Here is an 18,458-nt window from a genome sequence, read left to right as displayed (position 1 = left end):
GATTGCGGTAACCGTTTTACCAGTTACAGGCGTGTGTTTCAAAAGAATGTACCAGCTGCGCGTAGGTGTGCGCAGTAATGACATGTGCCTATTAGAAAAGTGTGACAGTAAACAGCGAAAAGCCCTGATTTGCCTTAGCTAGGTGTTTGTGTCAGATCAACACGAGGTCGTAGGCGCAGCGAGAAAGTGACACAGCGTTGCGTAGGCGCGAACAAATGACGGCATAACTCCAATGCATTTAATCCGATTTGTCTAGTCTACTTAAGTTCTAGTGGAGTAAGCCCTTTTAATCATAAAGTGGGTTTATAATGGCGGCTGATCACAAAGCCTCATAAACTTCAGATAGAGGAAAATGTTATACTTAAATCACCTACCAATCCAAACAGCTCTATTTTTTATAAGCTTGCTTATCATTAGGATTATAAAATGTACGTATTGTGTATTTTAAGTGTAATATTGTACCTGATCTCTGGCGAAGGCAGGCGTCCCAGGAGTCGCAGGAGCGCTCGCGGCACGCGTCTAAAACAAAAACATAACTCAAATAAAAATCACGACCAACTCGCATTGTGTTCCGCTTGTTGCAAGATAAATCAAGAAAAGTTCTTGCACAAGGTCAAGCCCGTCATTAAAATTAAATCAAAAGTTGTAATTTAATTCTCATAATTTTTTACCAATGCCGACCCTCTGTGATATGACAGGAGATACTCATACGTATTTTGTTTCACAGAGATAATGACAGTGAGAAATGAATTTGATCTCGCAAATAATGTTTTGTAATAAATACTCTCACAACATCGACGTATTAAATTCCAAATTATCTGAATCGGTGAAATACTCGTATTGATGATTGATGGTTTGCGATTTTCCAGTCAATATAAAAATACATTAGTTTTTTTATTATTATGTATAATATTAAACTCCACGATCTTCATTACACGATCCTTTGTTACCATAACATCTTGATATTGATCGATATCTTGAACCCGTGTAAATGGGAACTCAAAGTACAAATTGACTTGACTCTACCTAGTTCAAAAAAGTTTCAGCACTTTCCATAAAATGTTGGATTATGTAGGCGTTTGTAATGTGTAACATGTCAGTCGGTATTAGGGGTTGTTCGGGGCTCCCGGGGCCCCAGGGCCCGGGCGATTGGATCAGGCCAATAAGGTTGATAGATGAGCCAAGGCGCGGCTTAAGTGATTACTGCAGGCCTCCGAGCTATTACTTGCATTGTCTGTTACACTATGTAACGGTAGTGTAACTAATCCTTTATTAGATTAGGGAAATTGCTATATTTAACATCACGATCACGATGATTAAAAAAGTATTTTCACACTTGGTAGTAGTACTAAAACAAGAAGCTTTGTCTAAGTTGTTTATCAGTAATAATACTCGTATTTAACTGATTGTTAACTTCTAACACTTTTTTTTNCACCAACACTGAATAATTTGTAGTCATGAATGGATAATGGTAAATTATTTACCACCCAAAAAACTACCCCTTCCCCTATTTTTTAATAAATTTTGATCAAAAATATGAAATAAGTGACCCACAATTACCCAAAATCCACTTCAACTTTGTAAAAAAAATGCATACCAGCTCGCATTTGAATAAGGGTTAATAAACTTGAGTGAAAAAGTGTTTCCACTGTCTCAATTGCATATAAAGCTCCAAAAAAATCATATAATTCAGTTTCCATTTTGCCGAATAGGCGTGATTGACAATATAACTGTCACCTAACACTTAAACGGCCGAAAATCGGGCCCCTGTTTTAAAGTGATCCCATAAGGCCTAAGGTGTCCCTTATGTGTTGGTGAAAACGAAATTCCTGTTAGGTATTACCTAATATTACATAAAGGTCGCTTTAAAATTAGGGTTTGATGGTGAAAACGGCCATAAGCCCTTTTAATCATAAAGTGGGTTTATAATGGCGGCTGATCAAAGCCTCATAAACTTTATAGAGGAAAATGTTGTACTTAAATCACCTACCAATCCAAACAGCTCTACCTTTTATTTAATAGCTTGCATATCATAGAGTATAAGTTGTATTGTGTATTATTTATATGTATTGTTGATGTAAATTTGTACCTGATCTCTGGCAAAGGCTGGCGTCCCAGGAGTCGCAGGAGCACTTGCCGCTCGCGTCTGAAACAAAAACAAAACTTTATTATAAATCAAGACCAAATCGCATTGTGTTACGTTTGTTGTAAGATAAATCAAGAAAAGTTCTTGCACAAGGTCAAGCCCGTCATTAAAATGAAATCAAAAGTTGTAATTTAATTCTCATCATTTTTTACCAATGCCGACCCTCTGTGATATGACAGGAGATACTCATACGTATTTCGTTTCACAGATATAATGACAGTGAGAAATGAATTTGATCTCGCAAATAATGTTTTGTAATAAATACTCTCACAACATCGACGTATATATATATACGTCGATGTTGTGAGAGTATATAATTTGGAATTTACCAAATTATCTTTATCGGTGAAATACTCGTATTGATGATTGATGGTTTGCGTTTTTCCATTCAATAAAAACTGACTCGTTTTATTATTAATAATATAATATGTATTAAACATTCATTTAACACGATCCATTGTTACCATAATATTGAGTAACATAACTCTAAAATACAAATAAGATTTAAATTATATTACTTGACTCTACCTTTAGGTTAAAAAAGTTTCAGCACTTTCCATAAAGTGTTGGATTATGTAGGCGTTTGTAATGTGTAGCATGTCAGTCGGCATTAGGGGTTGTTCGGGGCTCCCGGGGCCCCGGGGCCCGGGCGATCGGATCGGGCCAATAAGGCTGATAGATGAGCCGAGGCGCGGCTTAAGTGATTACTGCAGGCCTCCGAGCTATTACTTGCATTGTCTGTTACACTATGTAACGGTAGTGTAACTAATCCTTTATTAGATTAGGGAAATTGCTATACTTAACATCACGATCACGATGATTAAAAAAGTATTTTCACACTTGGTAGTAGTACTAAAACAAGAGGCTTTGTCTAAGTTGTTTTATCAGTAATAATACTCGTATTTAACTGATTGTTAACTTCTAACACTTTTTTATCATTTATTAGAAATCATGATTTTTTACGCTTAGCTAACGAATTTTCCCCGACGTTTACCTAACAAGATATCGTTCTCACCCGCATGTATGTATTTGTATTCAATTAGCAGAGGCGTAGACGCGCGGATTACTCCGACGCTAAGTGAGTTATGATGAAAGCTTAGTGAAAGTGCTAACAGATACAGTGGGAGAAAATAATTATGAAAACATAATATCCGCTTAATATACTCTTTCAGACTTTCTTTTTCAATGAAAAATATTGTAAGGTTTTCATCTTTGTCTCTGTTTTTCATCTCTGTTTATTTAGCTATGTGATAGCGTAGGTATGTGAAAACTCTCAGCCATATTATTTCAGGTAAAAGCTTTCATCGTATGTATTAAGATTAAACGTTTTAGAAACGAATCATCTTTATTTTTTAGCTAGAGCTCGTAATCGTAAGTGAAATTTTTCTGGCATATTGTTTCCGTAAAAGGTTTCAGCATATTAAGAATTTATTACAGGTTTTCAGTGACTTATCTAGTTTTTTTAGCTAGAGCGGGATATGTGATGCGATTTGTCGCATCCCCATTTAGAAGACCTTATTATCATCTTCGTAAGAGTAATTGCAAGTGAAAACTCTTTAGGCACGTATTGTTTCAGTTAAAAGGTCTGAAAGGTTTTGAGTATCTTGAATCATGAGTAGATATAGTATAGTGTAGTAATTAGCAGGAAACACAATAAATGCTCGGGCTAGGTGGCGCCATCTTGCTGTAACTCTAATAATCTTCAAAAATCTATTAAATTCCATACAAAAAACACCCAGTTACTGCTATGGTAACGGTTGAAGTAGGCTGGTGCAACTGAGCCCGAAAACAAAAAACTAAGGACGAGAACTATTGCTGTACGAGCCATCGTANATATCATTTTATTATTAAGCATCATTATTTTTGAGCACTATATAAATCAATCATCATCCTTCTCACCAATTAACTATTTTAAGCAATTGTATTTTAATGTTTTCTTTTGCTGGTGAGAAAGATGTACGAGCCATCGTACATTATTACTTGCACATTTCCTTTTTATATAGTTAAATCATTTATTGCTAAGTAGGCGTTAAACACTTTACGTATAAGTTTGACCTAGTTTTAATTCACGCCTGTAGAATCACTTAGTAATAAATCAGTGTATGAGCAGCACTCAAACGGGTCGGTTTTATTTAGCACTCTTCGGAGTAACCCATCCCTCATCAGCAAGCATAGCATAGCAACTATTACAATTGCCGACAAACTGTAATGCAGTTTGGCAAGTGTATCTTTATATTTGATGTGTATCCTTTTGTGAACAATAAATTAAAAAAAAATCTTCTGTACTACTGTACATCTAGATCTTTAGCTAGAGGGTTTCATCTCGTTTAGAAGTCCTTATGATCCTCATTCTTAACTATTCTAAAAGTAGCTACTAGTAAGAGAGAAAAAAAGTATTTTTTTATCACAAAACACACCGGAGGCCGCTTGCGATCTCCAACGGCTAGGCTGCGTGACCGCGCGCGCTTGTTTACAGCGGGCGCGCGCTGCAGATAGAACACGGCTCGCCACAGCGTGAACGCGTGCCGGTGTAGCGCGCGCACCGCCTCCACGCCGGTTTCAGTTTAAACGATTGAAAAGCTTTGAAAACATGTTAACTTTATATTACAAAACACACCGGAGGGCGCTTGCGATCTCCAACGGCCAGGCTGCGAGAGCGCGCGCGCTTCTTTTCAGCGGGCGCGCGCTGTAGATAGAACACGGCGCGCCACAGCGCGAACGCGAGCCGGTGCAGCGCGCGCGCCGCCTCCGCGCCGGCGCCGTCGCATCGCCGCCCACGCCCGCGCATCGCATGCCACTACGCACGCACTGGCGCTACCTCCATAGTATTTTCAACTGAGATATTTTTGGTTGCGATTTTTTTTATCTTCATAAATGCATCTAGTACCCTCTTCGCACGCACTGCTACCTTCATGGTGTTTTCAACAGTTTTTCTGAGATATTTTTTTTGGTTGGGATTTTATCTTTATAAATGTAACATTTCTAAGTATCAGTATTACATGACGTTTTTCTGTAGGAAAAGGAAACTGCTCTACATTTATACGTGAAAAGCTTTGTTTTAGGGTTTCACTATTCTTTGGGAAAACTATGCAATTTGGTTTTATTACACACGAGTAGATAGGTGCATTAAAGCTAACTTTAACAGCTTTAAAGCTGAGCTACTAAATTAAAACATATTTTGGTATGTCTTAATTTAGTAAACAAATGAAATGGAGAATTAATAGAATTATTTTTTATTGAAAACATAAACTAAAAACATTGCCACTCTGCGACAACCGTTAAAGTTGAAGAAAAAATGTAACTCCGCGATAAGTAGAGACGTCTATCACATCTACGACTATTTTATACTTTTAATCAAGACAAGTCGCCGTCGTAAAGCTTAATGGGGACATAACAGCTGAATGCGATTGCATGTGTCAACAAAAACAAAGGATGCACTCAAAGCGAGACCGCGGGCCGAGACGTCGCCCGGGGGCGTGCGCTCCGCACTGCGGCATCCGAGCCACACACATGCTTCATAAAAAACGTGACAACTACATCTTTTTTTAACGAAAACATGTTTTTACTACGCTACAAACACGATGATCTCATCCGCGAGAATCCCAGTCCCCTGGGAATTTGATTTTATTTCGAGATCAAATGAACATCAATGAACCGAGTGTATCGAGTGAATGGTTGTACGAGTAGCTAGCGCTTAAGCGTAAATCCCAGTCCTTGACAGTGCGGTGACTGGTAGTATGATTAATATTATTCAATTAAAATCTACAATCTATTATTGCCTTGATCTTTCAATGATCTGACTAAAAGTTACTGTCTTCGTTAGCGGCGTAGGTCAAAGAGCTTAAAAGCGATGCGTCACGGATCAAAACGCATTATGACGCGTGAGGGCGTGACAATGACACGAGCATAACCCTGACCTTCCACACGCCGCGTGACGCGCGGGGTGAACGACCCGAGGGGGTGCTCTAAATAAAAGATTCTCAGCAAGAAACGTCCACCGCCTGCCTCGAGCTGTCCTTTCATTCGGATTCAGCTGTTTTTCGCTTGTTTCTGTTTTCAATAGAGATTGCGTAGACGGAGACGTAGCTACGACACTGCGGCGGACTGGCCGTGATTGTCCGCATGCAGTTTTTACATGGGTAACAGTCAGCATAAAATAGCATTCGTATAAAACATAATCAGAAAAATATTTGGATAAAGCTACAGTTAGAGCTTAGAGTCATCAAGGTTCGATGCAATTTTAGTTTTAATTTTTATTTTAGTAAAAAATATTTTAGTATCATTTTATTATGCTAAGTAGAATTTTTCACTAAAAGTGCATTGTGACTCCCATATCAGATAAAAAATTGCCCCGATAAAGAAAGAATCAAAACTATAGACTATGCAGTCATTATGGTGCTATCGATCGCTGTGAAAATTATGCAGATTGCAGACATGATTTGATAACAAGTAAATATAGGACAGTATGAAATAAATAGATATCCATCTGAATATCGAGGAGTTTCAGATTGGTTGAGAGCATAAAAGATAGTGGTATCTGTATTACTGGCATATCAGTGCTATCTTATCATAATTACTACATATGTGTTTGTTTAGTTAACTGCTATATTAACGTGAAGAACTTTCCAGTGGACAATTAAGGATAGTGACTATGTTACAATAAAATGTAAGTTGCTTGTCTATTTTCATATCTTTTTCTAAAGATGAATAATTAAGTAGAAAATGGTCCATCTCTCAAAGAAAATTTATAAATTTATTTGGGTGTAGAGTCAGCTGGGAAAAAGAGATAACATTACAGAATTTTCGGTTTAGATAGGTATTACGTTTATGCAGATTTTTCATACACTTTTAGGCACTTGTAACATCACCAAAAACACTTCACTATTTTTCAAAATTTTCACTGATCGTCTATGAATTTTCACTAGGACACCACCATCACAAAAACAATTTTCACTGCATTTTCGCGTGCGTTAGATCGAGTTGCGATCGAGATGCGTCGCTGCAGGCGGCTGCGGACGCGGCGTCGAGACGGGACTGGCGCCGGCCGCAGCGTCCCGGCGCTTAGCGCTGCCTCTCGACGCCGGTTGCTAGGCAACGCCGAATACGCGTCCCGATGTACGCAATAACACGGCTCGTGTCGGATTATCGTTTTCGTAAACATTTTCCGAGACACTAATATGAAAATTCATAGATATAGGTCGTCTATCTTTAAGATTGAGATTATCAAGATCAAAACTTCATATTTAAAACGAAAGCTTTTCTTTTCTCGAACTTGAACGAAGTTTTTGTTATCGAAGCTCTGCATTAACATGGCTGGTTACACTAATTACAGATTTTATTTACAGAAATTAATGTAGAGCACGTCAAATAAGACAAGCTGCATTTTCTTCGTGTAATAAATACGAGTTCAAGCCAGAGTGACTAAAGATAATATTTTCATTGAAATTTCTCCGTTTATATTGAAAGTTGCATCCGCTGCAATATTACAGTCTAGAGCAAAAAAGCGGAAGCAATGCAGCGGAGCGCTGCGCTTATTTTTATTCTTCCACTAATCGCCGCGCGGCTGATTTACGCGCCGAATTACGATAGACGCCGAATGACTTTATTCCCAGCGAGCGAGTCGACAAGCTCCCCTAATGCAATGGATCCCAAACTAGTGTGCAAAGACTAACATCGATTTATTTTACTGCAACCCACGTTGCCAAACTAGTGGCTATTGTTTCAACGTGTAGAAACTGAAAATACGAGATCATGTTAGTGTTGCATTTTTAAAAAATTTACAAACGAAATCTCGTGGTTACACAACGGTACGTAACAGTACTATATTATATGAAAGTAACAACCAAATAACATAAATGTGTAGGCAATATTATGTAGTCAATTATACACGAATACTACCCAGATATTTATTTAAAGAAAACCAGCTTAAGTGTTCTTTTTTAAGAAGTAAATAAATAAATGGTCGACATGGTCGTACATGACATGTGGTTTGGGAACCACTGCCCAATAGGGTTTGGTTGCGCAACCTAAAGTTTCTTTTAGACTGTTATTTACACGTTCCAGTTCGGAATCAAATCCGTCCATCAATAAATGTTATTCGTCCTCTTTCTTCTGCCCGAGATCTGGCTTAGATGCCAGACATAATATTAATTATTCTTACATTAAGAACATGCCCATTTTCAGATCTTAAAAATTATGTCTAATGGGCTAGCAAAATTACTTTAAAAGATATCACAATTACAGAATTATGATTATTTCGTGTCATTATTACATAAGTAATGCAGACTGTTATTATTTTAATGGCGTGTACATAAATGATGAAATAATTGCTTAGAGGAAAAGAATACGTTTCGTTGTAATAATGGGAAAACAGACCTAATGCTGATTTGATAATTTTAGTATAAGTAGGTATGTAATGGGTCTCTCAAATGTTAAGGTAATCAAAGTCTAATTTAATACCTACATATGTTGCGTATTTTCCTAACTTTATATTACACAATACTAGTATGTTTTTAGTTAATTAAATACATATTAATAAAGGTGATACCGACGTAGAATCTAGACGTGACGCGTGTGACGCGCACGTACCGCGGTCAGACGCAGCGGCTGCGCGTGCGCTTCCGTAAACAAACCACGCGCGCATTACGGCGCCATCAAATATTGTCTTCCTGAGTTACAAAATAGCTTTTGACATGTTTTGATGTACGTGGTTCAAAGCGTCGAAAGTAATAACCCGAAAAGATGCCAGACTAAAACGCATGTTACAATTAATCTGGGAACTCTCAGCATTTCAATCTCAAGAACGGAGTCGGGGCTAATTCAAAATGCTGAAAGAATGTAAAGTTGAAAAACCTAAATATCTCTTGACACTTATTTAAATAAAACAGGACCTTCCAGATTTACTTCATAGTATCCTTAATAAAGCAAGTAAATTAGGTACAAATAAAATTTTAACCGATCGCGATGAGCAATTTCGTGAGATCTTGCCTGAACATGAATATCACAGAATGTCAGAACTAATCAATATACTAACCGGTAAATAAAACATAATGCAGATAACGAGTATCGGTCCTAGGAGTTCTCACGACACCTGTCGGGCGCCGGGGGCCAGCTCGTGCATGCCAATCACGGAGCCGCTCGCCGGAGGCCTTGCCCCGGAGATAAACGTCACTTTAAATTTGCCACGATCGGTAACGAACAGCCGAAAATACTTTCACAAAACAAAAACCGAACGCCCACAGAATAAATAGATCAGCTGGTATGCATACCAAGAAGATTTCTTTAAGCATGTTTATTTACTTTTAAATCGGTCAAATAGAAAAACTGCTGCTTCTTCAAACCTGGTTTATTAATTAACGCCCATACTTAGGGAAATGGGAAGCAAACAAATGACAATTGAAATTAAAAACCAACGAGAAATTAAGCAAGCCCTCGACGACTGGTCCATCCATAAACCAAAATAAAAAACGAATGTGAAGTGCTACGAAAGTAAATATCCCTTAAAAGCAAAGAAAGCAAGCGTAACGCGCAGCATCACCGACTCGTAGTGTAAATGTTTACGTATAGCCTGTATAGCCACAATATTTACACAAGATTGCTATGAAATAAACTTTCTACGTTAACCATGTGTTACTGTAATATGTCGATATGCAAAGGTAAGATATGGGTGGGCAGAACTAGATAGAAACAGCTAATGTAATAAATACCTTTGACTCACATAATCGTTGATCTATCATTCATTTAATGTAAGCAATTTCAAACCAAATGGCTTCTTAATGATTTAATCCCTGATTACGAGTATTAAATTAGCATCGTAAAAACAACAACCAACATGTTCAGTTGAACGGTTTACTCAATGTCGAGCAACTCAGCTGTGAAATACCTTATCCACGGATAACGCTAAAGACTTTCCGCTCAATTTCCTGCGTCAATATTAGTTTACGGCGAACATAAGATCGACGGATGATTTCGGATTTAAGTATCTTTATCGGAGGCAAGAAGCCAGTATCATAATTCTTGGTGCCCTCAGACACGACGCCGCGGGCCGGCCGGTATCGCGGCGGCCATCGTGAGAGAGTTTCGCGATCATCGCGCCCAATCACTTGTCTAGCATTATGCCGACCCTGCGGTCTCTTTGACCAATAACGATTTGTATTAATTACATTTTGTAGATCGGTATCAAACTTAATTGCAATGTCTCGTGAAAAGCTCAATGGTTGAAATTAATCTTCAATAACGCTTGTCAGTATATTGATGATGTTGTCATTCGTTTAAGGTAGAAGGAGGTACCTACCTACTGACTGTTTGAACCACAACAGGTTTGAACTAAGGCTGGGTTGCATCTTATTTTACCTTTAACAAACGTCAAAAATCTGTCAAACTCCATACAAAAAGTACCTTTAAAGTTAGGTGGTGCACAACTCAGCCTAAATGTTTGGATTCGTAATTTTGAACTAAGAACTTTTTGTTTCTTTTAAAGATTAACAAAAAGACGAAGAAGTTTAGTTGTACATTAATTTGTTTTTAGTTCGTCAAAGTACTGGCTGTTGTTAGAACACCGAATACTGAATGCTCAAAAAATCGGAATAAGAATAATGAGCCCCAGCGCGCGCCGTGCGGACACACGGCGTGCGGTTTTTGCGGCAGATCCCTAATTACCCGCCACGGACAGACGTCGCACTTTGAGCAGGATTTGGAGTAACAGAAGGCTTTTATCTACTAGATATAAATCTTCTTTTGATAACATTTGTTTTGTTCCAAATTAAATTTCGTTGTCCTGAAAACATAGGTACAGATATTCAGAAACGATGTAACAGTTATTTTAAGCTTGATAAAATGTTAAGTGGCCAAATTTTACTTTATATTGTTCTGTTAAACTGCTCTACATTTATGAGAATTGAGCCAATAATGCCAGTAGATACCTAACATAACAGTAAAAGCTTTTTCAGGACCATTTAAACGAAATGAATTTGTATTACATTTGTTTGTGTCTGGTTTGGTATTTTACGAATATTTGCTGTAGTTACACGTAGTATTAATGCGCACACACGTTCTTAACCAATTTGTGTTTATTCGCTCTACGCAGTGGATATCTGAATAAATTTTATACGTAATCGTTTTGTATAATCGGATAGTATACAGCAAAAAGGACAATTACATATTAAAATGTTACATTCTTTTATCTTATTCACGGATTAGTGGAATAGATATTTATGTAGGTATTTAGGAAATATTATACCCATTTCACATTCACCCTGTTGTTTTGACATTTCACCCGCAGTCATAAGGTTTTATGATAAGGAGATAATGTCACCTTCACTCAGCTCAGACGAGTGTAACGCGACACCTCTCGTGGGATGAGCCGGGATTGCCGGAGAGCGCTCTATCTCTTTAATATCGATCTTTGGGTTTCTATTTATTTTTATTTCAACAATAAGTTATTGGCGTTTGAAGAAAGCAACAATTTACAAGATGAGTTTTTATCTTTATTGTTTTTTCTTTAGTGTATTAGATCGGTGTTTTAGGTGTTTTGGCTACGAACTGTCCACGGTGCACTAACAACCGACTCTGATCTGACCTTAGACTCGCCAAAGTGTTGATGACCCAACTATCCCAAGGGTTTTATCAGTGCAGCACTCCAAAACGCTTTTTCGATATCTTAGTAATAAAATATTTTATTAAATGTTTAATTGTTACTATTCTTAAAATGTACAAATATGAGTGTCAAGATGTTAAAGGCCAAATCATCCAGCTAAATTATTACATAATTGGCAATAGCAATAATAACTACATATTTATTTACGACACATCAAAGTAAGTAAATTCTAGTTTGAAATTGTCTGTCGAGAGTTTCAACTAGCATTATTTACGTTAACCAGAAGTAATTCAATATTTATTCTGTTTCTGCTCTAAACAAACTTACCTAGTTCTCCTTGTGTGTAGAATAGATAACTCACATTAAGAATAAAATGACATCATATCACAAACATATCTCGGCAGCATTCTGAGTTAATGACGTTATGTTATTTTATTTTAGACCGCTTGCAAAGTTTAAGTCTTACACGGAAAAACATCCAAGGACGGTCATAATGTAACTAATCGCATTCATTAGAGGAACTGAAATAGTACATTAAGGCTAATAGCAATGGTAGTGCTTAATGTACAGCAAAGCTTGGCTACACTTGCCCAATCATTATGTCATTGACTTCCACATGGAATCGAGAGCCGTGGTAGAACCGCAGAGCGATTGCAATAATAAAACGATTTATTTTAATTTAACACACGAGTATGTAGTGCTGGTTGTGATTAGATCATGTATTTGCATTGCTAAACCCGCACTCGGCCGCGGCAAACACAGAAACATTAAAATTCCATAAGCCGTCCCTAGCCGGCGTGGCTAGCTGTTGTTCTCGTTGAATTGGTAAATATTTTACGTTACGCAACACGATTCGACGCCCGTGTGTTTCACAAACTAAGTAAACACCGAGAATAATAATGTACAGTGATAGACTATCTCTATCTTGCTTCATTTCAGAAAGCCAACTTGTTTTTGGGTATTGCTATTGTTTGGAATTCGTTAAAGGTAGAGTTAACGAAATCTGAAAATTAAATATTACCTTCTTTTGTCTGTAACTGATTCGTTAGTCAATTTTGAGCGCAAAAGTCTAAAATAAAATAGCGATGTCTCATTATACATTGCAGGAATAAATAAAGACACAAGACAGCTTCGTCCTCAGTCTCTACGGAATAGATAGCGATTAGTTCGTCTGCAGTTCGCCGCTGATACAAAGGAAGTTTCTCGCGAAAAGATAAAAAAGGTCCGGCCTTCCACTATCCGCAACATTCCCTTGGAATTCTAACTAAATTATTCATTCTCGACTTCAGAAGCTAAAATACGGTCTCATCTGCGTATCCCTTTCTTAAGCTCATGCATTATTCATGGAAACGTTGCGATTTTCTTAGCGATTTAATTCTGCATACGTGGTTGGAAATCTCGACAACATATTCGATACTTTTATCCCGCGAATACAATAACCAACACAGTTTCCGAATGATGCTATAGTATTTCTGAGAAAAAACAAGGTATATAATGCTATCGAAAGTTTTTCAAATAAGTGTACATAACGTTTATTCGGATAGTGCCAACGTGCCTAGACTTCGAAAACTTGTAAGAATAAAAATAGTACCAAAGTGTGCCGATAACTTTTCACTTTGAGACCTAAGTAATTGAACTTGCTGAATACTTATCAAAGTTTCCCAATATTGACTCTTGCAGTTCGCCTCGCCCGACCCTTCAAATAATGTAAACGAGTTAGTGGACATCCGAGTCCATATAACTTATGAAAGTTAAATCCGTCGCTCAAACACGGAACTGGGTCAGTGCTATATAAGAGTCCAGCATAAGGTAATGTTGGTTATTGGCAGCGTTTCATCAGGCAATAAGAAGCGACATTAGCACGGAAGGAGGGTGATCGGTGAGACGACCAATTATTGGAAGTGCTGTTGTGGGACTTGACAAGAGTGGTTAGAGGGAACAGAAAGTGTACCTAAACATACACATACATAAATGAGTATTATTGGGATCTATTCATTCAAATAAATGTGGAAATCAGATACTGGGCTGAAAGGATACCTATGTTGAATAAGCTTTGAACCGTGATTTCAGGCCATGCTCATGCGTGTGAATTTAAAATTTCAAATCGGAGGAAATATTTTTTTAAATATCGCACAAGTAGATATTTTTTATATATTTTGGTAGTTGGTTTTCTTTGGTATATAAATGTGGTCTATTCCGAGAGCGTCCAAATTTGCATGTTTTATGACTATCATCATCTACTTATAAAAAATCTAGTTAAGTAGCGTGAAGGTCAGCAGCGGACTGACGACGTCCGATAATGATGAGGCATTATTGGTAGAGCGTCTCACGATTTGCGGCTTGATAGGCACCCTACCGATCGGGTCATCAATTACTCCCGCGCACAATTACACCATTAGCATGGCAGCGGCCGCGGAAACTATCGCTATACACACCGCCGTCGACGCTAATGCTCGTTAATGCACTCGAAGCGATAGCTGGGCTCGCCTAACGTTTGTTGTTGTAGTTTTCCTAAAAAGAGCCACTCACACTGCGCCAGATTTCACTTCGCCAATTCCATTCAAAACCAACTTGAGAACAAATAGTGCCTAGACAAACCTAACATAGGATTTAAAATGATATTATCTAAAAAAAAAGAAGTTTTAAAACTAACTCTCATTGTTCTGCGACTCTATGTGTACGCATAGATTTTGCTTACATAATACTATTTGCAGTACTAAAGTATTTATAGTGCTTCCCTAAGAAAACTTATATAATTTCCATTTCTTTTCAGAATATTTCAGTTCACAAAATCATTTTTTCATCTTCATAAAATATAGATTACCTACACTCTACATTTCGTAGACTACGAAGAAACAGCTATGAGTTTTACAATTTGCATCGATCTGTTTGTTAGAATAAGAAGTTGAAGCCGTAAAACTTTAGTGAACTCGCTACGCTTTAAGGAGAGCTAGTTTATTAGAATACAAATAAATGTATGAAGTTTATTCATTCAGATTCTAAACGCTTCTCGAGGCCTCGCTTGGTTCATTTAACGTCATGTGTACCTACTTTAACTTTTGTATTTTATGTAGTATGTTCTGTGGTAGTGTGCAATAACCGTGCTCAAGTCGGTCATTAGGCGAGTGACATCATTGATCCTTCCTTTGGCTGCTAATTCTGAACGATTACGTAATTGTAGTAAAATATCTTCCTTTTGGTTTATTCATTTTACATTTATTCGCGAAATAAACAGTACGCCAATCAGAATCAACCATGTCTTATAAGATATTTGTGGTAAATAATAGTATGTTACACAATATCTTGTACTTATTTGATTCAATTTGTTTATATCTTAATTTGTTATTATCAGTTGATATACAAACTAAAAACGACTTTTGATTAACCGGATTTAATTTATTTTTGTAATCACACTGACGCTATCCATCTTCGATAGCTCTATAGGATCCTAATCTAACAACCGGTCGTTTGCTGGCGGCATGCATTTGTAGAAAGCACCTCTATTAGCAACTAGATTCAGGGAAATGTTTTGCAAAGTGTCACTTGCTAATTTATAGCCGGAGAACCGGTGATTACATATCTAAAAGATTGTAAAATAATACGTTTTACAACTAAATAAATGTGCATCTTTTATTTTAAAGTACAAGAAAAATGCACCTGCTATTTTCTTAACTTGCCGTTTAAATCATTATTGCTAACTTCTCTGTCAGCCTGTCTCGCAATTTCGCAATCACAAATCTACTTAGCAGTTACTTAAGTAGCTGTTGTTTCAGTATATAAATTTGAATTGTTGACTTGCGCGTACGCAGCTGCGCCGCAATGCTCGGTGAAAACTGTTGGAAGGTGCGTGGGCGCCGGTGGAAACAAATGGCCAGTCACGATCGATGCCCAAGCTCCTGGACTCAGTATAAATAGCCATCATATCCGGTCTTTCTTATACCTTATTTGTCCGCAATTCCTTATTCAAGAAGGCTCATTACTTTACCGCGTTCTTTGATAAAAAAATATGTAAGAATATTCAGGTGCACTATGATGTTTGTTTTTGTATTCTTGGGTAGGTTAGGTCTACGATGTATTGAAAGTCTTGACTAGGTCATAGAACAAAACAGTAGTTAACTATTATGAAACGCAACCTTGTAGGTACCTAAAAATAAATCTTTAGTTAGCCACGGCGTAGTTTAGCGACAATAGTCGGTGGTCCGCGTTCACTAACCCTCTGTTTATGCGCACGCGCACAAAGGTGCATTATCGAGGCAACAGGAACTTGCAAGTACGCCTCTAGCTTGGCCCAGGCTCACTCGATTATGATTTATGACCAGTTAATGCAAATCTATAGTTGGAAAGCACTGGCACTGCAATGCATACCGTCTCACAGCCGACTCAGTTTACGAATAGCTCGTGACGGCAATAAAGCTGTCACTGAATATTGAACTTGAGTATTGGAAAACGTCGAGAAAAATTAGTTCTCCCATGGATGTTAAACTTAGTCATTCAATTTATTTTATGTATTTTCAAGTTTTTCAACCATAAATCTTAAACTTCGTTGCGCATTTCTTGCATCGTGAATTCCTGATGCAGGCGTAAGGTGCACCGGCTCAGTGTCGGCGTGTGAGGTGCGCGCGCGCCTAGTTTGACGGGTTAATACCACGTCCCAGCGAACCCTCTCATTTAATTCAATTTTCTGGACTGCACACAAATTGCCTGCACGTCAATCAACTGTTTACCTGCCAGTTATGCCTAGGGAGAGGCACAAAAACAAACATAAAGCAAACATTCAGAATANTAGATACTCATTGTGCGAATAATATTTTGTACTAAGCAAGCAATAAGTATAAACTGTTTATTTATACATAAAACGTCAACTTCATGGCACATTGCTGTCGCGAGCAATGTGTTCTGCCCCCCTAGACAAAACGCACTTTTTGATCGAATCGAAAATCGAATCCGTCAAAACTCCATACAAAAAAGGGGCTTTTCGACCACTTTTCGACTGGTTTGCGATTATAATTTGCACTTTGTCTAGACCCACTGTTTGGCATATTGCTGCGTCACTGGCCAAGCCTCCTTTTTATTTCGTGAGATTCAAATATTACCTCAGACAGGAGCAAACTTGCAATGTTTAAAAGTCGTTATAAGTGCATAGATGCTATTCGAAGTTAACATCATTTGTTCCACCTGTTTTTTTTTCTTTTTACTCCCANATCAATAATGTTTTTCGATAAATCATTGAGGCCAATTTGAGCAATAGGGTATTCCACTCTGTTTGGCAAAGTACTATAATATGTTCTTTTCATCGTTAAAAGCCACCAAAAAAAATATTTCGGCGAAATAAACCCGCTTTCATGCCATAAAAATACTTCAAAATTTTGAATATATTTATTCCCGCGAAAACAGGCTTCTGCGCTGTCCGCCATGTTTATGACGTCATTTCGGCATGTAAACAAAACTTGACGTAGGTACATATTTTGTTTAGTTGTTGTAATTATGTTTAGTTTATAGTTTTCATCTACAAATATTTTCCTTTAGTATTTTCTTAATCTTGTAGTCATAATTTTGGTTAAGACAATGTTTGCTAATGTTAGTATTTTTTTTTAACAACAGTGTGGGAGCACCTGTATACCTACGTTATGATTGTAAACTATTATTTTATCTGTTAATGAACACCACTGATAGCAACTGATACTTTGTAAATTAATGAGTACTTGTCGTAATTTTAACTAACATTTAGGTATTTTAAGAGTAAAATAAAAGACTTGCTTATTATTTAAAGTACTTTTTTTTATTATATTTGTACAGTTTCATATAAAATGGGAAAAATATTTCTTTTCCAAAATGAAATAACACTGTGGAGCAGTTCTGACACATATATTTGATCATATGCAATCTCTTTAATATTCACTTTATTGTCATTTTCATGCTTTAAATATTGACAAGAAGTAATTTTTCTTTTTTTAGATTTAATTAAAAAATCTTCAACTACACTGTCACCTATATTAGTTTCAGCACTTTTTAGCTTCTTTTTTGTAATTTCTTTCGTTGTCATAATTTTTATTGAAGATCCGACCTTTGATAGTGTCGATTTTTTCCAATAACATTGGACTGAAGTGCATGATGGCTCTTCACTTCTACGATGACACCACATTAAAAACGCTGCTGCATGTTTACATCCACCGGCAGACGCAGGACAATCATGGCATGTCACCTGTTGTAGCACATCATCTTCTTGCTCATCTAAAATGAGAGTTGCAGAATATGGTTTGGAACGAACTTTATGTTCCGGACATATTGTACACTTTATAGTACATAAAGCTTGGGTCCTTTGTAGTTGCACGTATCCGATAGCATCGTCGCCATACGATTCTCTTGCAGATCTGTGGATAACCAAGTCTTAATTAACATTGGAAAACAAAACATAACCTATAACTTTCCGATATTTTTCTACAAATAAGGTATACCTATATAGCTGTTATTTCATTAAAAACAACATAATAAAGGTAATACTTACAAAGATGTTTTTATATTCCGGATTCGGCAGAACAGAAATCTGGATTACATGCAAAGAACTTTGCAACCATCATCGTGTCGATTTTTGGTAAGTTCGTACTATCTGCTTTTACGAAACCGGCTTCCATTTCGTGTTTTTAGTAGTATTTAACTTATTTCGTATGATTTCAATAAATATCAACTGAATAATTTTGACGAATAGAATGCAAATAG

General features: G+C 37.1%; 1 protein-coding gene across 13 annotated transcripts in view; it reads right to left on the bottom strand.

Moving 5' to 3' along the window:
- by (focal adhesion protein tensin) overlaps positions 1 to 18,458 on the bottom strand; it is a 114,813-nt gene that overhangs the window by 29,395 nt on the left and 66,960 nt on the right. For 8 of the 13 annotated variants that reach the window (XM_028303430.1, XM_028303435.1, XM_028303432.1 and 5 more), the window contains one exon: positions 463 to 519. In XM_028303430.1, coding sequence (XP_028159231.1) covers positions 463 to 519 — 57 coding nt within the window. Of the gene's footprint in view, positions 1 to 462; positions 520 to 2,089; positions 2,147 to 4,763; positions 4,950 to 18,458 lie in introns of those variants that run through there. The other 5 variants (XM_028303431.1, XM_028303434.1, XM_028303441.1 and 2 more) reach the window with 3 other exon arrangements.

This window comes from Ostrinia furnacalis, unplaced genomic scaffold (assembly GCF_004193835.3).
Source record: "Ostrinia furnacalis isolate ACB-3 unplaced genomic scaffold, ASM419383v2 OfSCF1242, whole genome shotgun sequence".
NCBI lineage: Eukaryota > Metazoa > Arthropoda > Insecta > Lepidoptera > Crambidae > Ostrinia > Ostrinia furnacalis.
The sequence above is the reverse complement of the archived record's forward strand: the minus strand, read 5'-3'. Positions and strand labels throughout refer to the sequence as shown.